The sequence below is a fragment of the Thamnophis elegans genome, chromosome 12 (genome assembly GCF_009769535.1).
Source record: "Thamnophis elegans isolate rThaEle1 chromosome 12, rThaEle1.pri, whole genome shotgun sequence".
Lineage (NCBI taxonomy): Eukaryota > Metazoa > Chordata > Lepidosauria > Squamata > Colubridae > Thamnophis > Thamnophis elegans.
The window spans coordinates 45,786,517-45,805,897 of NC_045552.1; the positions used below are offsets into that span (position 1 = coordinate 45,786,517).

At 45.1% G+C, this 19,381-nt stretch overlaps 1 protein-coding gene across 1 annotated transcript in view; it reads left to right on the forward strand.

The window, feature by feature from the left end:
• Nucleotides 1-19,381, forward strand: part of DACH2 (dachshund family transcription factor 2) — a 330,864-nt gene that overhangs the window by 160,433 nt on the left and 151,050 nt on the right. Inside the window, 1 exon segment of the mRNA XM_032227064.1 lies at nucleotides 1,671-1,786. Coding sequence (XP_032082955.1) covers nucleotides 1,671-1,786 — 116 coding nt within the window.

Consider the following 19,381-nt stretch of genomic DNA (forward strand, 5'->3'; position numbering starts at 1 on the left):
TCTATGGAGATTCTCAATCACCCAGGTCATGGCTATCCCAAAGGTGCTTTTTCTTTTCTTTTTTTTAAAACACATTTTTATTGAAATAGAGTATTATAAAATACAAAAGTAAATAGAAGAGCGGGGAGGGGGGAGGGGGAAGTAAGTAAGTAAATCTTTATTACGGTCAAAGACCAGCAATACACATTAGTTTTTACAATATGTTAAAAAGTACTGACATTAAGATATAATTAAAAAGTATTGACGTTAAAAGTGGAAAATAACATACATGTTCTCAGATTGTTCGGGTCACTCCCTGGTTTACCTGGGTGCAACGCTGTTAAGTATAGGGGAGGGGGAAGAGAAGTGAGGAAAGATAGGAGCAGGGGAAAAAGAAGCATTGACTTCCGACTCTCCCTGTTGCAATGGAAGAAGGCATTAGCATCAAATCGCAGCTTTTTGCTTTTCCATAATAGTATGAACAAGCCATTATCTATAAAGATCTATCAGTCTAATCGGTAAAACCTAAAGTCAGAGTTTCATTCTTTTCCACTTCAAGCATGAAGTTCAGAAGCCGTTTCCATGTGGAAACAAAAGTACTTATCTTCTTTTCTTCAGTCAAAGTGGTCCGATTTTGCCATTTCAGCCAGCTCCACCAACTTCTGCAACCAGCCTTCCAGGATTGGTTCCATTCTTCAGCTCTGACTGGTCGTTAGACTTTCTAAAATGCAAGGGACCAGCCGTCTGCAAGGAGTGTTAATCCTTCCATTCACCCACCATCCAGTCAGAGCTGAAGAAGCTTCTTGAATGAGAAGCGAAATGTCTTCAAAGAAAAAACAAGCAAGTCCAGTTGCCTCTTGAAAAACAGCAACACACCTTTGGGACATAAAGAGTCAATGGAATTCAAGATGGGTTGGAGTTGGTTCTCTTGCGGCTGCAAAGGAACTCTAAACTACGTGACCCGTCAAAACCGCGGTCCACTAAAGCGCGCCCGATCAAAGCGCGTACGTGACGTCATCAGCAGCGCGACAAATAAAATTAAAAATAAATTAAATTAAAATTAAAATAAAATTAAAGCAAGCCGATTCACATAAGGTAAGGGTTAGGTTTAGGGTTAGGGTTAGGGTTACGTTAAGGGTTAGGGTTAGGTTTAGGGTTACGTTAAGCGTTAGGGTTAGGTTTAGGGTTAGGTTAAGGGTTAGCGTTAGGTTTAGCGTTAGGTTAAGGGTTAGGGTTAGGGTTAGGTTAAGGGTTAGGCTTAGGGTTAGGTTTAGGGTTAGGTTTGGGGGGGTTAGGGTAAGGTTTTCGCGTTAATTTTAAATTAACGTTTTCGTCACGCTGTGATGACGTCACGTACGCGCTTTCGTCGAGCGCGCTTTAGTCTACCGCGGATTTGTGGTGGAACCCTAAACTAATGGCACTCTTGACTCCTCCCTCGCCCAGTCCGGTCCTCTCTTACATTAACCAAACCTTAAGAATGCCTGCAGGTAACTTGTAATGGGTGATTTGATGGGTCACTTTGGAGTTCAGAAAGAGTTAAAATTCTGACAGCAGAAATCAGAAACCAGCAACCAAGAACCCGGCTGGTCAGGGAACTTAAAAAAAAAAAAAATCGATGCAAAGTACATTGCTGATGCAAATCCTTTCGACAAAAGAGCACTTAAAGTTTATTTTCACTTTTGTTTCAACAGTTCACGACCGGGGAGACCCCCCAAGCGCTCCCTGGGGGTTGCGATACAAGAGAACACACGCTTGCTTCCCCACGGAGTGCCGGGCCTCTTATCGCCGGGGCTTATCTCCCCAACAGGTAATAAAAACCCTTTGGATGCTTCTCCTTCTCCCTGCTTCGTCCTGGGTAGCGGTTGAAATAAACTAATATTGATCTAACTGCCTTGTCCTTCAAGGGCTTTTTCAAGCTTTACCAGAGGTTACATTATTGGATTTCTTGAGCATTCATGAAACCTCTCTCCAGTCCGTTCCCCCCCCCTCACCCTTCACCCACCCCACCCCCACCCCAACCCCCACCCCACGTGGCGTTGCTGAGCTGACTAAAACCTAATGGATTTGCAATTTAGCTCTTCATTAATCGTAATTTCCTTAAAGGGAAAGTGCCATTCAGTGCCTTGGTCATACGATAGGGGGAAAGGTTGATCTGGGATCTTGGGAAGGGACTCTTTTGAGAGCCCAGTATGGGGGGGGGGATACTTCTCTTCTCTTTGTTTTCTTTATCAGAAGCCAGCGATCATGGGGATAGGAGGTAAAGGGCAGCCAATGGCTTTTGGCCTCAGGATTTGCAACGTGATAAGAGCGTAGGAAGCTGGGTAGTATAGATTGCAAGCAGTTGTACGTCTTGATAGACCTCTTCTGGTTATTAGACGGTGGGGAGGTTGAGGTGGTGGAGGGCAGCAATAGCGATAACACTTAGACCTCTATACCGTTTTACAGTGCTTTACAGCTCTCTCTAAGCGGTTTACAAAGTCAGCATCAGTGGTGGGATTCAGCCAGCTTGCACCTATTCGGGAGAAACCGGTTGTTAACTTTCCAAGCAATCAGGAGAACTGGTTGTTGGAAGAAATCTCCTTTTGGTTCTTTCCACTTTACAGGGCTAATTCTGTAAGGAAGGCAGGAAGGAAACATTCTGGTGTTGTTTCTAGCCTCTTCTTTATTGCCCTGCTTAGAGAAACTGCCTCTCTGGTTTAACCCTCATTGCATAGTAACAGCTAAGGCGAAGCGCCCATCAACATGAGTGATGTTGAGTTAGCCACGCCCACCTGGTCACATGACCACTGAGCCCCACCTACCCAGCTGGTCATTAGGGCAGAGAACCAGTTGTTAAATTATTTGAATCCCACCACTGGTCAGCATCTTTCCACTCAACAATCTGGCTCCTCATTTTACCTACCTTGGAAGGATGGAAGGCTGAGTCAACTTGGAGCCAGTGAAGAATGAACTCCTAGAAGTGAACTGAATTAGCCTACCATACTGCATTCTAACCACAGGAAGGAAGGAAGGAAGGAAGGAAGGAAGGAAGGAAGGAAGGAAGGAAGGAAGGAAGGAAGGAAGGAAGGGCAATAGCACTTCGAGTTATATAGCACTTCACAGTGCTTGACAGCCCTCTCTAAGTGGTTTACACAGACAGCCTTTTGCCCCCAACAGTCTGGGTGCTCATTTTACCCACCTCAGAAGGATGGAAGGCTGAGTCAACCTTGAGTCGGAGGGAAGGAAGGGAGGAAGGAAGAGAGTAAGGGGTAAGGAAGGGAGGAAGAGTGAAAGGAGGAGGAAGGAAGGAAGGAGTGGGAGGGAGGGAAGGGAAGGAGGAAGGAAGGAAGAACAGAAGGGAGGAAGGAAATAAGGGGAGAGGGAGGAGGGAGGAAGGAAGGGGGAGACAGAAGGATAAAAGAGAGAGAAGAGGGAAGGAAAGAGAAGGGAGGGGGGAAGGAAGGAGGGAAGGAAGAGGAAAGGAGAGAAGGGAGGAAGAAAAGAAGGAAGAGAGGGAGGAAGGGAAGGAGAAAGGAAGAAGGAGAGAAAGGAAGAAGGAAAGAAGGAGAGAGGGAGGGAGACAAAGAAGGAAGGAGGGAGGGAGAGAGAGAGAGAAGGAGAAAGAAAGAAACAGAGAAATAGAACTGGTTTTGAATTATTCTGTCTGCTATCCACAGCGGATGAGGAAAGCCAACGGAAATAGTTATCGCTTATGATGGCTGGTTATGAATCATGTTTCACAACTCTAATCACATATTGAGATGTCCACATGTACAGTATTTCCAGATGCAGATGATCTTGTCACTCTGCCGCAACCCTTGGAATACGAAAATAAACAACAGCGGAGACACATCCCAGGACTCATCCTGCAAAGCTATAGCCATTAACCATGGCCTGACATTCAGCGGCTGTGCCATGGCAGATTTTTGCCCTGGCATAGAGATGAAAAAGGAAGAGGAATAATGCATGTTTCATTTCCACCCTGTCTTCGCCTTCAGAGCCTCCGCGCTTCACTGTGGAAATCATGGCTGTTAACATTAGTGTTTCCCCACAACAAAGGCAAAAACCACGGCCGTTGTTTGCATGTCAACAATGAATCTTTAAACACCCTTGTAAACGCATCTGGAAAAGAACAGCGTTGCCAAGAACCTTCACATGACAGTGACAAGGTGTCAGTCATCCATCTCTTGTTTCTCTCGCAAACCGAGGAGATTCCAAACAGTTCTATTACAGCTAGTCCTCAACTTACAACCATCATGGAGTCTGCCCATCACAGCCAATCAGAATAAAGCTGGAAGGGACCTTGGAGGTCTTCTAGTCCAGCCCCCCTACTCAAACAGGAAAACCTATACCATTTCAGACAAATGGTTGTCCAGTCTCTTCTTAAAATCCTCCAGTGATGGAGCACCCACAGCTTCTGGTGGCAGGCTGTTCCACCGGTTAATTGTCCTTGCTGTTAGGAAGTTTCTCCTTAATTCCAGGTTGCTTCTCTCTTTGGTTAGTTTCCAACCATTATTTCTTGTCCTGCCCTCTGGTGCTTTGGAGAATAATTTGACCCCCTTCTCCTTTATGGCAGCCCCTCAAATACCGGAATACTGCTAGCATGTCCCCTTAGTCCTTCTTTTCTCTAGACCAGTGATGGCTAACCTTTTCTGGATTGCGTGCCAAAAGCGGGGGGAGTGCAGGGGGGTGGTGTCATGCACGGGCATACCACACCCATAATGCTATGTGTACCACCCCAGTGTGCATGCATGTGCAAACCTCCCCCCCTCCGCCGCTTTTGGTGCACTTTTTTCACCCTCCCCAGGCTCCAGAGGCTTTCTGGGAGCCTGAGGAGGGGAAAACAGAGGCCCTTTGGAAGCTTCAGGAGCTTCCCTGAAGTCTCCGGAGGGCGAAAAATGGCCGTACAAGCAACCCGGAAGTTCAGGAACCGTGATTCTGGTTTGTCCATAGGGCTGTTTTTCACCCTCCGGAGCCTTTCCTGAAGCTTCCAGAAGGTGAAAAACAGCCCTTCAGACAAACCGGAAGTTACCATTCCTGAACTTTCGGGTTGCTTGTACAGCCGTTTTTCACCCTCTGGAGCCTTCAGGAGGCTTCCCTGAAGGCTCCAGAGGGCAAAAGACTTCCAGTTTGCCCGTAGTGCTGTTTTTTGCCCTCCGGAGTTTTCAGGAGGGTTCTCTGGAGCCTCCGGAGCACGAAAAATGGCCCAGCGCGCAAACCGGAAGTCCATTTCCGAACTTCCTGTTTGTGTGTTTGGGTGGTTTTTGGTCCTCCGCAGGATTCAGGAAAGCCTCCGGAGGGCAAAAAGATGGCCGAAAAAGAAGGCCGAAGTTAACTGGCCAGCGCATGCATGCGCGCTGGAGCTGACAGGGCAACGCCTGGTGTGCCCTAACAAATGGCTCCACATGCCACCTATGGCACGCATGCCATTGGTTCGCCATCATGGCTCTAGACCAGTGTTTCTCAACCTTGGCAACTTGAAGATGTCCGGACTTCAACTCCCAGAATTCCCCAGCCAGCGAATGCTCTAGACTAACAATACCCACTTCCTGCAACCGGTTGTAAGTGTCAAAAACTGTCGTAAACCACTTTTTTCAGTGCTGTTGTAACTTTGAACCGTCAGTAAATGAATGGTTGCAAATCGAGGACTGCCTATACAAAAAAAAATCATGCCAGCGAGAAGTCTTTTGTTGGGTGCATCTTCAGTTAAGCCACTTTTTTTCAGTGCTTCAAATGGTCACTGAATGAATGGTTGTAAGTCAAAGGCTACCTGTGCAGGTAGTCCTCCACTTACAACAGTTCATTTAGTGACCGTTTAAAGTTGCAATGTCACTGAAAACACGTACGACTGTTTTTCACACTTACGACCATTGCAACATCCCCATGGGCACACGATTAAAATTCAGATGCTTGGCAACTGACTCGTATTTATGATGGTTGCAGGGTCCTGGGGTCACAGGATCCCTTTTTGTGACCACCTGAGAAGCCAAAGGCCATGGGGAAACCAGACCCACTTAACAACCGTGTTACTAACTTAGCAACTGCAACGGGTTACTTAGCAAAAGTGGCGAGAAAAGTTGTAAAATGTTCATAACTTACAAATTTCTCACATAGCGACGTAGGTCTTGGCCTCAATTGTGGTCGTAAGTTGAAGATTACCTGCATCTATTTTCGACTTGGATCCTTTGGCCACTCTGTGAATTGACCAAAAAAAGTTGTAAAATCGTGCAAAACTCACTTCACAAATGTCCCCATTTTAGCCACCTAAATCTCGGGCTTGATTGTGGTCATAAGTCGAGGACTCCCTGTATTTGAATGTCTAAGGCTAATGACATCATTAAGTCACAAGCGTCATTGAAGTCACCCAGTGGCACAAAGTCCAGATTTTTTTGGATTCCTTCCTCTTGGCTTTGCCAACCTGGCTTTTCCCCCCTGTGGCGAAAGGATTGATGCTATCCACGTTTCTGTCATTGTTATAAATGGCCTCTCCCTCCCTTGCTTCCGTTCCATCTGCTGCCCCCCTTGGACTATGCCCGATATGAGAAGGAGCTGGCACTCTGCAGCCAATAAGCTTCCGAGTGGCACTTCGCAGGTCTTGCAGGACAATCTCTGCATTTATTAAAACGGTTATCAGATAATGAAGACATCGGGCGTGTAATATCAGCATCTGCAAACTGCCATCGTTCTATTGACCAGCGACGACCTAAATTGGAGAGGGCAGGTTGATGCCGCTTGCAAATCAAGGATGCAAGGTATACGAAGGGCATTTTGTCGGGGTGTTTTGTTCCAAAACATGTCCTTTCGCCCAAAGCCTTCGGCTCTGGGATGGAGATACCCAACGCGCCAGGGTTCCAAGGAACACCCCCAACGAAAGAAGACTCCGAGTTCTTGAGTTTCCTCAAAGTTCCATTTTATTAGAGATGTCATATTGGTACATCCGGGAAACTCCAAATCTGAAAGTTTCCAGGTTTTCCCCAGACCCAAATGAAAGTCCAAGTCCCTGCCCAGCACCCACATGCCCATTGCATGGTCCAATCAAAGCATCATCCCAACTGGAGATGCCTCCCAGTCACACCACTCCAGGGGCAGGGCAAGGTGTCCTTGACTCTCTGAGAAAGGAATTTAGGACTATATATCTCCCATACTCCCTATCATCCCCCCTCTCAGTTTCCCACGGCATTAAACATGGCAGGCCTGAAGGCCCAATGCAAACGATGGCTTCCAGGCCTGGCACATTGCTGTTATAGGATTCTTTGAGCCCTGAGAGAGGGAAAGGGGTGTTTCCAGAATATAGGTAGTCCTCAACATACGACCACACTTGAGTCCCAAAATTTTATTGCTAAGCAAAGCAATAGGTAAGTTGCGCTTCGTTTTTGATCTTTTTTGCCACCGCTGTTGTTCTGACACAACTCCCCAAACACGACAAACCCTCGGAAGTTAACTCAAAGATTCCTTTAATTAGGAGCTCCAACAGCCCCGGCAAAACATTTCTCCCTCACCACAGGCGAACAAGTCCGTCCAGCCGGGAGATGAAAAGTTGTCTGTCACATCTATTCATCTCCAGCCCCTGCCTTTCATTCCCAGAGCTAAGGTGGCCTTTCGCTAGCAACGGCGGCTCTTCCTTCCAGGGATCGGCCCATAGATTTCCCCTGCTCTCCTCTCCTCTGCTTTCTGCGCATTCACGTATTAGGCGCTCGACACAGCTGTTCCTCCTCTTCCTCATTATCCACACCCAGACCTGGGAGCTGTTCTCTCTCTCTCTCTCTCCCTCCCCCCTCTATCTCGCCCTCCCTTTCCCCCCTCTCCCCCTCTCTCTCCCTTTCTCCCCCCGCTCATCTCTTCCTCTCCCTCTCTTTCTCTCCCCCTCTCCCCCTCTCTCTCCCTCCCTCTTTCCCTCTCTCTCCCCCTCCCTCCCTCTCCCTCTCTCTCTCTCTTCCTTCTCTCTCTCCCGTCCCTCCCTCTCTCTTTCCCTCTCTCTCTCACTCCCTCCCTCTCTCCCTCTCTCTCTTGTCCCTCTCTCCCCCTCTTTCTCCCTCTCTCTCCCTCCCCCTCTCTCTCCCTCTCTCCCTCCCCTCTCTCTCCCTCCCTCTCTCCTCTCTCTCCCCCTCCCTCCCTCCCCCTCCCCCCTCTCCTCAGAAGGTTGGAGACTCCTGATTTAAAGAGCTTCTCTATTAAATTGAGACTTAGCTAGAAAAAAGATAGAAAACAAACACGAGCTGATCACGTGACCATGGGGATGCTACAATCTTCGTCAGTGTGAGAAATGGTCGTCAGTCGCTTTTTTCAGTACCGTTGTAACTTTGAATGGTCACTAAACAATTGATTGTAAGTCAAGGACTAGTTGCATCATAATTCTTCTGCGGTCTTGCAATTAATCCCAGAGGGCTCCGAATCTTAGTACGACAACCCTGTGAGGTGTGACTGGCCCAAAGTTACCCAGTTGGTTTTCATGGGCAAGGCGAGACCTGAACTCACAGTCTCCCCTTTCTAGCCTGGTGCCTTAACTACTAGACCAGGCTGCCTTCTAAAAACTCTTTCTCTGGGGAAGGATCTAACCTTGCTTTCTGGTTTTTTAGAGGTTCTATTTTTCCAAACATTGGGATCGGACTCTACAAAATCCAGTAATGGTTCTTTAACTCAATGGAGTAAGTAGCTTACCCCAATATACTGTACATAATGGCTAACTGGTGTAAGTCTTTCTACAGTTGTCTTGAGTTGCTCTTATGGAGAAACATTTGAGCCACGAAGTCTCACAAGGAACTCTCCGTGGTCCTTTTTCCTGCCATCTTTTTCAACATACACCTATGCAGTATTTTGGTTTAGGATACCCATTGTTGCCTTCACTTAAGAGCCCTGCAATTATCTTGCCTGCTGGAACCAAGTTCCCTGCTAAGGCTATTGATTCAGGGTGAAAAGATTACATTGACCGTTGTTTATTGACAGCAATCAGCTAGTCAAGTGTCCTCAACTGGAGATCTCTCCCTAGTTTTCTACAACGCCAAAGCTGAGCTGTCATAAAAAGGGCTTAGTTTGTGGTTTATTGGCTTTGTAGTCCCAGTCATTTGTGGTTTATTCGTGTCTAAGACAGACTAGAACTCACCGTCTCCTAGTGATTGGCCCAAAATCACCCAGCCAGCTTTCATGGCGGGTCTAGAACCCACCATCTCCTGGTGATTGGCCCAAAGTCACCCAGCTGGCTTTCATGCCTAAGGCAAGACTAGAACTCACAGTCGCTTGCTTCCTAGACCAAATTGATTCCTGCACAAATCCATAACACACACTTTTCTTAAAATATAGAAGTGGCTTGACTCACAGCTCCTGTCCTTTCTCACATGGTCTCCTCTTGAAGTTTTATCAAGAAGCAAACTTCCTTAGCTTTCTGAATCAGCCAAGGTCATTCACTCTGTTTTGAATGCCACCATTGTGATTTAAAACCCTTGTTTATTGCACGGTGTTACCTCCGACACTGGTCTTTTCTTAAGGTATTATCTTGGTCCCTCTACTAGAACGTAAACTGTGTGTTATAATAACAAATCTTTAGTGATAATGGCACCTTTTAGAATGGCTTGATTGATAGTGATGCATGCCCCCTTTAGTCTGCACAACTGAGGGGGAATAATAGAGGCACTTACTTCCTTGGATGGAAGAAAAGCCAGCCATCATGCTCTTTAAGATGTACAGAATCCCAAATTAGATAATATTTGCTTTATGGGCCCAGCATTTAATGTTACGCTTGCCATAATTTGCTGCCTTTTCGGACAGGCTGCAAATAAGACATTGGTCTACCCCACTCTATAAAAGTGCAGTAAATTAGATTAGAGCGACTTCCTAGAAAGTAATTATTCCATGTATTTATGAATTGTAAGGGGCCTTGTAGTTGTTATAAAAGGCATTTATTTCTTCAGGACAGAGTTAAGTAACCAAAATAGAGAGGGAACAGAGGAGTGAGTGAGTGAGTGTGTGTGTGAGAGAGAGAGAGGGAGGGGAGAGGGAGGGAGGGAAAATGAGAGAGAGAATGAGAGAGAGAAAGAGAGAAAGAGAGAGAGAATGAGGAGAGAAAGAGTGAGAATGAGAGTGAGAGAATGAGGAGATAGAGAATGAGAGAATGAGAGAGGGGGGGAGGGAGGGAAAATGAAGAGAGAGAATGAGGAGAGAAAGAGAGAATGAGAATAAGAGAATGAGAGAGAGAAAGAGAGAATGAGGAGAGAGAGAGAATGAGAGTGAGAGAGAATGAGAGCGAGAGAGAGAGAAGAGGAGAGAGAGAGAGAGGAAAGAGAGAGAGATGAGGAGAGAAAGAGAGAGAGAATGAGGAGAAGAGAGAATGAGAATGAGAGAGAGGAATGAGAGAGAGAAAGAGAGAATGAGGAGAGAGAGAGATGAGAGCGAGAGAGAGAAAGAGAGAGGAGAGAGAGAGACTGCTCGCACAGAACTTTGGAAAGTTGGAAATCGACCTGGTTCATAATTTTTCCAGTGATAAAAGTTTAGAAAACAGCGCTGAAACGTTTGCCATGTAGCTCCGAGCTTCCTTCAGCTAAAACAAAGAGGCGTTAACCTTCGCAAAATTCTTTCAATGTGTTGAAAGAAGATGTCTTCTTCAAGTTGACTTATTAGGCTGGATAAGGTCACCTTTCTGTTTTTATTAACAGAGGAAGGATTTTTGATCGCAGATTTTGATTTTTGGAAAACGTGGCTGAAATTAGGCCGGGCACGGGCGTAGAGAAAATGAGTTGAAACCCTAGCCGTGTGCAGGTGTTAGGAGGTCATTCTCTGTGTAGGACGAATTCAGCTTTCTGGTTTTATTCCTACAACAGCCATCTTATAAGGTAGGTTGCAGGGAGAGACCCTGCCTTAAAATCTTTGATAAATTCCATGGCTGAGAGTAGGCCTTTATTTAAATAATTTACATCTCACAGCAATACATCTTGAGTGGTGTCCCAGGTTTAAAACCCAATAATCCAAACAATGGCATCTTCCAGTTTAATAAAACACGCAATTTCAATAAGTCTTACATACAGATATACAGATTAACAGAGTTGGAAGGGACCTTGTAGGTCATCTAGTCCATCCCCCTGTCCAAACAGGAGACCTACACCACTTCTGACAGATGGTAGTCCAGTTTCTTCTTGAAAGCTTCCGGTGATGAATCTCCCATAGCTTCTTTTCCATTGGTGATTGTTTTCACTGTCAAAAATTTCCCCATCCCAGAGGCTTGAGGAAAGCCTCCGGAGCCTGGGGAAGGTGAAAACGCCACCCCCCCCCATCCCCGTGCTGTAGGAGGCCAACTAGGCCACGGCCAGCATGCCCACGCCCACCCAGCAACCAGGCAGACAACCCGTTGCTGAAATTTTTGAATCCCACCCTTGATGGGATGGGTTATTTTTGAAATTATACCCCATTTCCCCCATGTATTTATGAATTGTAAGGGGCCTTGTAGTTGTTATAAAGGCATTTATTTCCTCAGGACAGACTTAAGTAACCAAAATAGATAAGACCTCCCTGGATAACAAGCCCAATCGGACTTTTGAGCACATGCGCTAAAATAAGCCCTCCCCCGAAAATAAGCCCTCCCTGAAAATATTGCAACAGAGCAGCAGCCATGAGTGATCACGCTCGCCGCCTCCTGCACCTCAAAAATAATAAGACCTCCCCGAAAATAGGCCAAAAGCTTATTTTTTTGGGGGGGGTCAAAAGAAAATAAGCCCCTGTCTTATTTTCGGGGAACACGGTACTAAAGGACACTAATCAATAGAACGTTCTGGAAAGAAGTCGAATGGGAAAACTTCCCTGAATGCTGAAGATCTCATGCAGCGTTTCATTTCGTCAATGAGTATGTAAGCTTTGGACTATTAATATCTGAAGAACTTTTCCAATCACCCAGAACCAATCAAATTGAAATATTTGACTGGAAACAGAAATTCAATAAAGTGCTTTTAGTAGGATTCCAACAAAGCGAAAGCTTTACTTGGGCTATTTTTATTGAAATATGTGCACATATTTTAAAGCATGAAAACTCAATAGCATAGCTTTCCTGAAGGTGGATTTTAAAAGTGGAAAGAGGGAACTAAAGACGTTAAGAGAGAGAAGCTGAGCAGCCACATACACATTCTTTCCAGATAGCCCTATGGACAGCTTCTGTTTTAAATAGGATGTGCAGCTATAATCCCTGCCATTGTCCTGTTAGATCAAACCTAAGTATTATCAGGGACACGGTGGCTCAGTGGCTAAGATGCTGGGCTTGTCAATCAGAAAGGTCAGTGGTTCGAATCCCTAGCTCTGCATAACAGAGTGAGGCTCCCGTTACTTGTCCCAGCTTCTGCCAACCTAGCAGTTCGAAAGCACGTAAAAATGCAAGTAGAAAAATAAGAATCACCTTTGGTGGGAAGGTAACAGTGTCCTGTGCGCCTTCGGCATTTAGTCATGCCGGCCACATGACCATGGAAATGTCTTCGGACAGCGTTGGCTCTTCGGCTTTGAAATGGAGATGAGCACCGCCCCTCTAAAGTCGGGAACGACAGGCACATATGTGCGAGGTGAACCTTTACTTTTAAACCAGCTTTTAAGGAGAGCCGAAGTGGCGCAGTGGTTAAATGCAGCACTGCAGGCTACTTCAGCTGACTGCAGGTTCTGCAGTTCGGCTGTTCAAATCTCACCGGCTCAGGGTTGACTCAGCCTTCCATCCTTCCGAGGTGGGTAAAATGAGGACCCGGATTGTTGTTGGGGGCAATATGCTGACTCTGTAAACCGCTTAGAGAGGGCTGAAAGCCCTATGAAGCGGTATATAAGTCTAACTGCTATTGCTATTGCTATAAGGGAGCCATTTTCTTCTAAACCAAGAAAATATGCACCAGGAAAGCAGCAAAGAAACAAACAAAACCTGGGCTATATTCTACCATCATTAACATCTCAATATTTCAGCTCCTTTATGCAACCCCCCCCCCTCCCCCACCTCTGCCCTGTGAATCCCTGTGCACCTTTGGTGTTTAGCCAAGTGTTGTTGACTTGGCTGCGGATATCCCGGAGCAGGTGACTAAATTACCCTGAAATCAGGCAGAAAATTCCCTCTCCTGGTCACTGAAGTGAATCTGTCCACTGGTCAAGTGGCAAAGCCAACTGCCGTCTGAGAGCCCTGAGAACTGCCACTTCCGATAAGTCAAGTCTTCAACGAGCGGTGAAACGGTCTTCTTTCATGACGATTGCATTTATTATGTTTAGTTCAGTTGATCTATTTAGCCAATGTGAAAATGGTCAGCACCCTGGCCTTTGGATGCGTTCCATCTGTGGGAAACCATGCTAAAATATCAAAGGACCTGTCACTGCCGATTTATTCATCGTCCCAATGTAGGGTTGACCTACATAAGCGAGAACATATTCTTCACGAGGGGGCGGCTGGTGTGGTTTGGAAGGCAGAGAATAAAGAAAGGAAAAAACCGATTTGGATTGGAAAGGGGCGGCCGGGGGGGGGGAATATCTCAGCTAGAGTACACTGCGGCAAATGTTTTATTTCTTTCGTATTTATTCTTCTTTTCTGCTATTACTAGAAGACGGCCTGTAAGAACAGGAGTATTAAAGAGTAAAGTATTAAAGAAACCAAGGTTTGCAAGAATCCCGATGGTGGGTATTAGCATTAAATCACTATATCAGCACAAGAAAGGAACAAGAAATATATGCAAGCGTTGGATGATCTTGCGTTCCTCCCGTGAAAATCCCGAATTGTTATGCAGTTCGCCAGACGGAATTTTATTTCAGTCCTTGGCCAATGAAAGTACAGTCGATAAAACGGACCGCACAAAGCTATCCACTAATCGGAATGATTAGCAGCCATTCGTAAGCGAATAATAGAAGCAATAGAAATAAAGTTATCTTGAATATTTTTTCAAATAGTACAAATAAAAGCAGGGGTGGGCTGCTACGGTTTTCGCCCAAGTTCGGGAGAATCCTTAAGCTAACATTTTGGCTGGTTTGGAGAACCTCCAAATCCCACCCCTGGCTGGCCCCGCCCACCCCGCCGCTCCCCTCCCAGAGTTTCCACGCGGCCCATTTTGGATGTGAGGTAAAATGCTCTTCCCAGAAGTTCCAGAAGGCCGGAAACAGGCCCAGAGGGCCTCTGGAGCCCAGGGAAGAGAGTTTTCCCCGCCCGGAGGCTCAAAGAAGCCTCCGAAGTCTGGAGAAGGCAAAATACACACACAGACCGCTGCCCGCCGTGGTGCAGGAGGTTGACTAGACCAAGCCCACTATGGCCACGGCCACCCAGCAACTGGGCAGAGAACCGTTGCTGAAATTTTGAAGACCAGCCATGAATAAAGCAATGAGGTGTCTCCTGAAGTGCGATTGGGCTATTTTTTTAAAAAAAATTATATATATATATATATATATATATAGTGTTGCAGTTCTGTGAGAGTGTATCAGCCATCGTGTGTGTGTTGTGGTGTGTGGTGTTGTGTGTGTGTGTGTGTTAATTTTTATAGGAAATTTCTCCTTTGTAATAGTGACCGAATGGAAAGATAACAAATGAGATGCTCTGGAAGAAGAAGGCCAAATGCAGGTCTGTTTCAGCCAGAGTGGAAGAAATCACTCTGATGGAAGATAATATTGAAGCTCAGGGTTGAGATGTATATTAAATTTATATTCAATAAATAAAGGGATGCAGTGGCTAATACGCTGAGCTTGTCGATCAGAAAGATTGGAAGTTTGGCGGTTCGAATCCTTAGCGCCGCGTAACGGAGTGAGCTCCCCGTTACTTGTCCCAGCTTCTGCCAACCTAGCAGTTCGAAAGCACGTTAAAAATGCAAGTAGAAAAATAGGGACCACCTTTGGGGGAAGGTAAAAGCGTTCCATGTGCCTTCGGCGTTGAGTCATGCCGGCCACATGACCATGGAGACGTCTTTGGACAGCGCTGGCTCTTTGGCTTTGAAACGGTGATGAGCACCGCCCCCTAGAGTCGGGAACAACTAGCACATATCTGTGAGGGGAACCTTTACCTTTAAATAAATAAATAGATGTGGGGTGCTCTATGAGCTTTGGTGGTTTCTGGCAGATGTTTCATTACCCAACTAGGTAACATCATCAGTGAAGAAAGGGAGTGGTACTTGTGGAGAGAAAGGAGGAGAGGAGGTCATTTTGTGCTCTCTGAGTTTGGAGATTTTCTGGGACGGTGATTCATTACCAAACTAGATAACACCATCCAATGCTGGAAGAAAGGATGTTTGCAGAGTGGAGAGGAGGAAGAGGACTGTGGGGTTCTTGATGCTTTCTGAGCTTGGTGGTTTTGTTGCCAATGCTTCATTTCCAAACTAGTTAACATCATCAGTGCTGTGATGACGTTTTGAAGAAATATCTTCAAGAAAAAAACAGAAAAAATCCAGTGGCCACTTTGAAAAAAGCACCTTTGGGACACCATGATCTGGATGTCTGAGAATCTCCATAGACATCATCAGTGCCAGCATTGTGCTAACATCTAGTATTGATGATGTTACCTAGTTTGGTAATGAAACATCTGTAAGAAAACCACAAGCTCAGAGAGGCACCAAGGACCCCGCAAGCTCTCTCTTAGATACAGTCAGCTGGAGAAGTTGCTGTTGCTGGCAAATATGGGAAGAGTGTGGCAAAGAATTTGGAAATTATAATTAAGATGACAGAAGAAGCCATGTTAGTTCTTCTCTCTGTAACTTATAAACCGGTAGAAACCTGCTATTTGGGCTAGCACATATGAAGAAGACTTCTCAGCCACCTGGGACAAATAGCTGCTGAAACAATCAGTTCTTGTTTGTCAGAAATTGTTTGCTGTTCAGGGTGGATCAATGAACATGTATTCATTTATTCATATGAAAAATTCTATCCTGATTTTATTTCTTGAGCCAGTGCATTGCTCAGGGCTGTTTATAGAACTTCTGAGATCAATGTACAGTTTAAAGAGTTTAAAAGGTGGAAGGGGGGAGGAAGTCCAAGGCTAAAATCCTTAGAAGAAACAATTACACACATACACATATACACACACAAACACACAATCTATACATATATATGTAAAAGAAAATACCACCCACTCATCACAAAATCTCCAGAATTGTAAAGCCTATAAACTTGAAATTTGGCAAGTATGGTCCTCTTGGCTTCTAGGTGCTCACTAAGGAAGGATGTTTGAAATGACCATCAGATCATTAGTATTCGTATACAGTAATTAAACACGCTCTGATGCTAATGGAGTTCTACTCCCCCTCCCCACCGGAAAACAACCTCTGTTCTAACTGCCAAGGTTGCCTCCCCATTCCGTTACCTTAGTTCAATCGGCAGCAGTTCCACCCTTCACTCAGAGCAGTCTGGGGCTCCTTACAGTACTAAACGGAATCTAAGACATTTTGGAGTTTTCTCTGCTTAAAATAACCATAACTTAATCCAGCCTGGATATAAAACAGGTCTCACCATAAGCAGGTTTACTTTTACAATGATCTTGCATTAAGAAGAAAATTCCACACCTGTCTGAGTCCTCCCCTCCCCTTCCCCTTCCCTCCCTCCTTCCCTCACCTCTTCCGGCTCCCTCCCTCCCTTCATTCAACTTCCCTATAAGTACCCCAAAACTCTTCTTAACTATTCCTAAGTTTCACACTGCTCTTTTCCAAAATTCAGAACACATATATGTTCAGCTCAGCTCCAAAGACTTTCAGAGTAGCTGGGACAATAGTGGGATCAATCTGATGAAATTGCAATCCAGGTATTTCAAACCAAAGCATGATTTGAGTTGAAAATACTAGGATTGGGTTTGTCAAGAACAATTACCCATATTATTATTTCGTTCTTTATTGATCAAGAGATAAGAGCCCCTGTAAATGTTTGTGTTTATTCCCCCCCCCCAAGTTCTGCTTCAGCTAAATTAAATATCTTTCCATTGACAGAGAGGTCAATCAATGTGAATGTAGCATGATCATTGGTGTTTTAATTATTTCACCTGTGCAACCTATATTGCTAGCATTGTTAGAAAGGTATTGCTGTGGCATTTCGTTTTAACGATCCGTTGCTCACAATGGCTTGCAATATTGAGATCCACTATTTTAGATAAACTTGTATTATTTCATTTTTTTTTAATCCAAAGCTGGTGGAGACAACTTTGGGTGGGTGGGAATTGGATCTAAACAGGCAGGAAAATGGATATTGGGCGCCCCCATATCGATGGCAGAAGATATTAAGAGCATTATTTAGTAATTCAGTGCAGGCTTCAGCTCAGCCATTATTCCTTAAGTAGAATATTCCCAATTTCATTCTGTATCAATGCTTTTTAACAATGTTTTTCTTTACAGACATAAGGACTTTGTTTTTCCCTGATGAAAGCCACGTAAAGTTTGCAGAGCTCAAGACTCTTCAAATACAAGGTGTTTACTCCTCCTATTTGTCTCTTTTGTGTCTTTAACACATTTTTTTCCTCTTCAGCAGAGGCTATTAGCATGGGTTTAGGTATTCTTTCATCCAACAAATTTCTATCTCTCGCTCTCTCTCGCTTCTATCTCCTTGAGGGTGATTTTCTGAGGAATTGATTTGTGAGAGCTGCAGTGGCACAGTGGTTTGAATGTGGTATTGCAGGCTAGCTCTACATTTCACTGCCAGCAGTTCGATCCTGACCGGCTGAAGGTTGACTCTGCTTCCATCCTTCCGAAGTCGTAAATGAGGCCCCAGATTGTTGGGGGCAATAGGCTGACTCTGTAAACTGCTTAGAGAGGGCTGTAAAGCACTGTGAAGCAGATATAGTTCTATTGCTACATAAGAGCCGTAGTGGTTAAAATGCATTACTACAGGCTAACTCAATGCTCACTACCAGCGGTTCAAGTCTGATTGGCTCAAGGTGACTCGCCTTTCGTCCTTCCGGATGGGTAAAATGAGGAACCCAGACTGTTGGGGGCAATAGGCTGACTCTGGAAACCGCTTAGATGAGGATTATAAGCATGTAAAGCAGTATATAAATTAGTGCTATTGCTATATAAGAGCCGAGGGTGGTGCAGTGGTTGGGTGCAGTACTTGCAGGCCATTTCAGCTGACTGCTATCTGTAGTTCAGCGGTTTCAAAATCTCACCGGCTCAAGGTTGACTCAGCCTTCCAGCCTTCCGAGGTGGGTGAAATGAAGACCCAGACTGTGGGGGCAATATGCTGACTCTGTAAACCGCTTAGTGAGGGCTAAAAGCGGTATATAAGTCTAACTGCTATTGCTATTGCTATAAGAGCCATTGTGATGTAGTAGTTAAAATGCTGTATTGCAGGCTAAGTCTTCCTACTGCCAGGAGTTCGATCCTTACCAGCTCAAGGTTGACTCAACCTTCCGAGGTCAGTAAAATGAGGACCCAGATTGTTTGGGGGCAATCTGTAAACCACTTAAAGCACCATGAAATGGTTTATAATCTAAGCACTATTGCTACTGTTGGTTGGAGTCGACTAAAAGGAAGAATTTATTTCTACAATCCGCTATAGGAAACCACATTGGAACGATTCTGAAAGCCGTTTGGGAGTGTGTCTTTTATTAGGTAAAACTCAAGGGGACAAATCTTGAGATGGAAGAATATTAGCAATATTATGGGATGCATGCTAGTTTTTTTGGGGGGAAATTGAAAAGCAAGGATGCCTAATGTTTCCAGACTCAGGCTCTGTTCATCTTTACCTGAGAAAAAGCTATAATCTCAGAAGAAGTAGAGCTGGGACAATTGAATTGACAGTATATTAAAATAAGAGAGAGGGGTTTTTTAAAACTGTTGTTCCAGTCATGAAGTACAGTAATACTGTGTTTCCCCAAAAATAAGACAGGGTCTTATTTTCTTTTGACCCCCAAATAAGTGCTTGGCCTTATTTCGGGGAGGTCTTATTCTTTTTGAGGTGCAGGAGACGGTGAGCGTGGTCACCCTCATGGCTGCTGCTCTGTTGCAATATTTTCAGGGAGGGCTCATTTTCAGGGGAGGCTTATTTTAGCGCATGCGCTTAAAAGCCCAATTGGGCTTATTATCCGGGGAGGTCTAATTTTCGGGAAAACAGGGTACCATGGAGCCTAAAATTTCCATAGCTACAGTTGTTAAGTGATAGTGCTCCATGTTACGACAGTTTTCCAAGTCATTAAGCGAATCACTGCAGTTCTTAATGATCATGGTGGTTATTAAGTCAATCTGGCTTCCCCCATTGACTTTGCTTGTTGGAAGTCGGCTGGGAAGGTCACAATGAGGCTCGCATAGCAATAGCACTTAGACTTACATACCACTTCATAGTGCTTTGCAGCCTCTCTCAGCGTTTTAGAGTCAGCATATTGCCCCCAAACAATCTGGGTCCCTCTTTTTACTAACTTTGAAAAGGAGAGGAGAGTCACCTTGAGCCAGTCAAAATCAAACTACTGGCAGTGGGTAGAATTAGCCTGCAACATTGCAATTCTAACTAATGGGAGGGAGGGAGGGAGGGAAGGAAG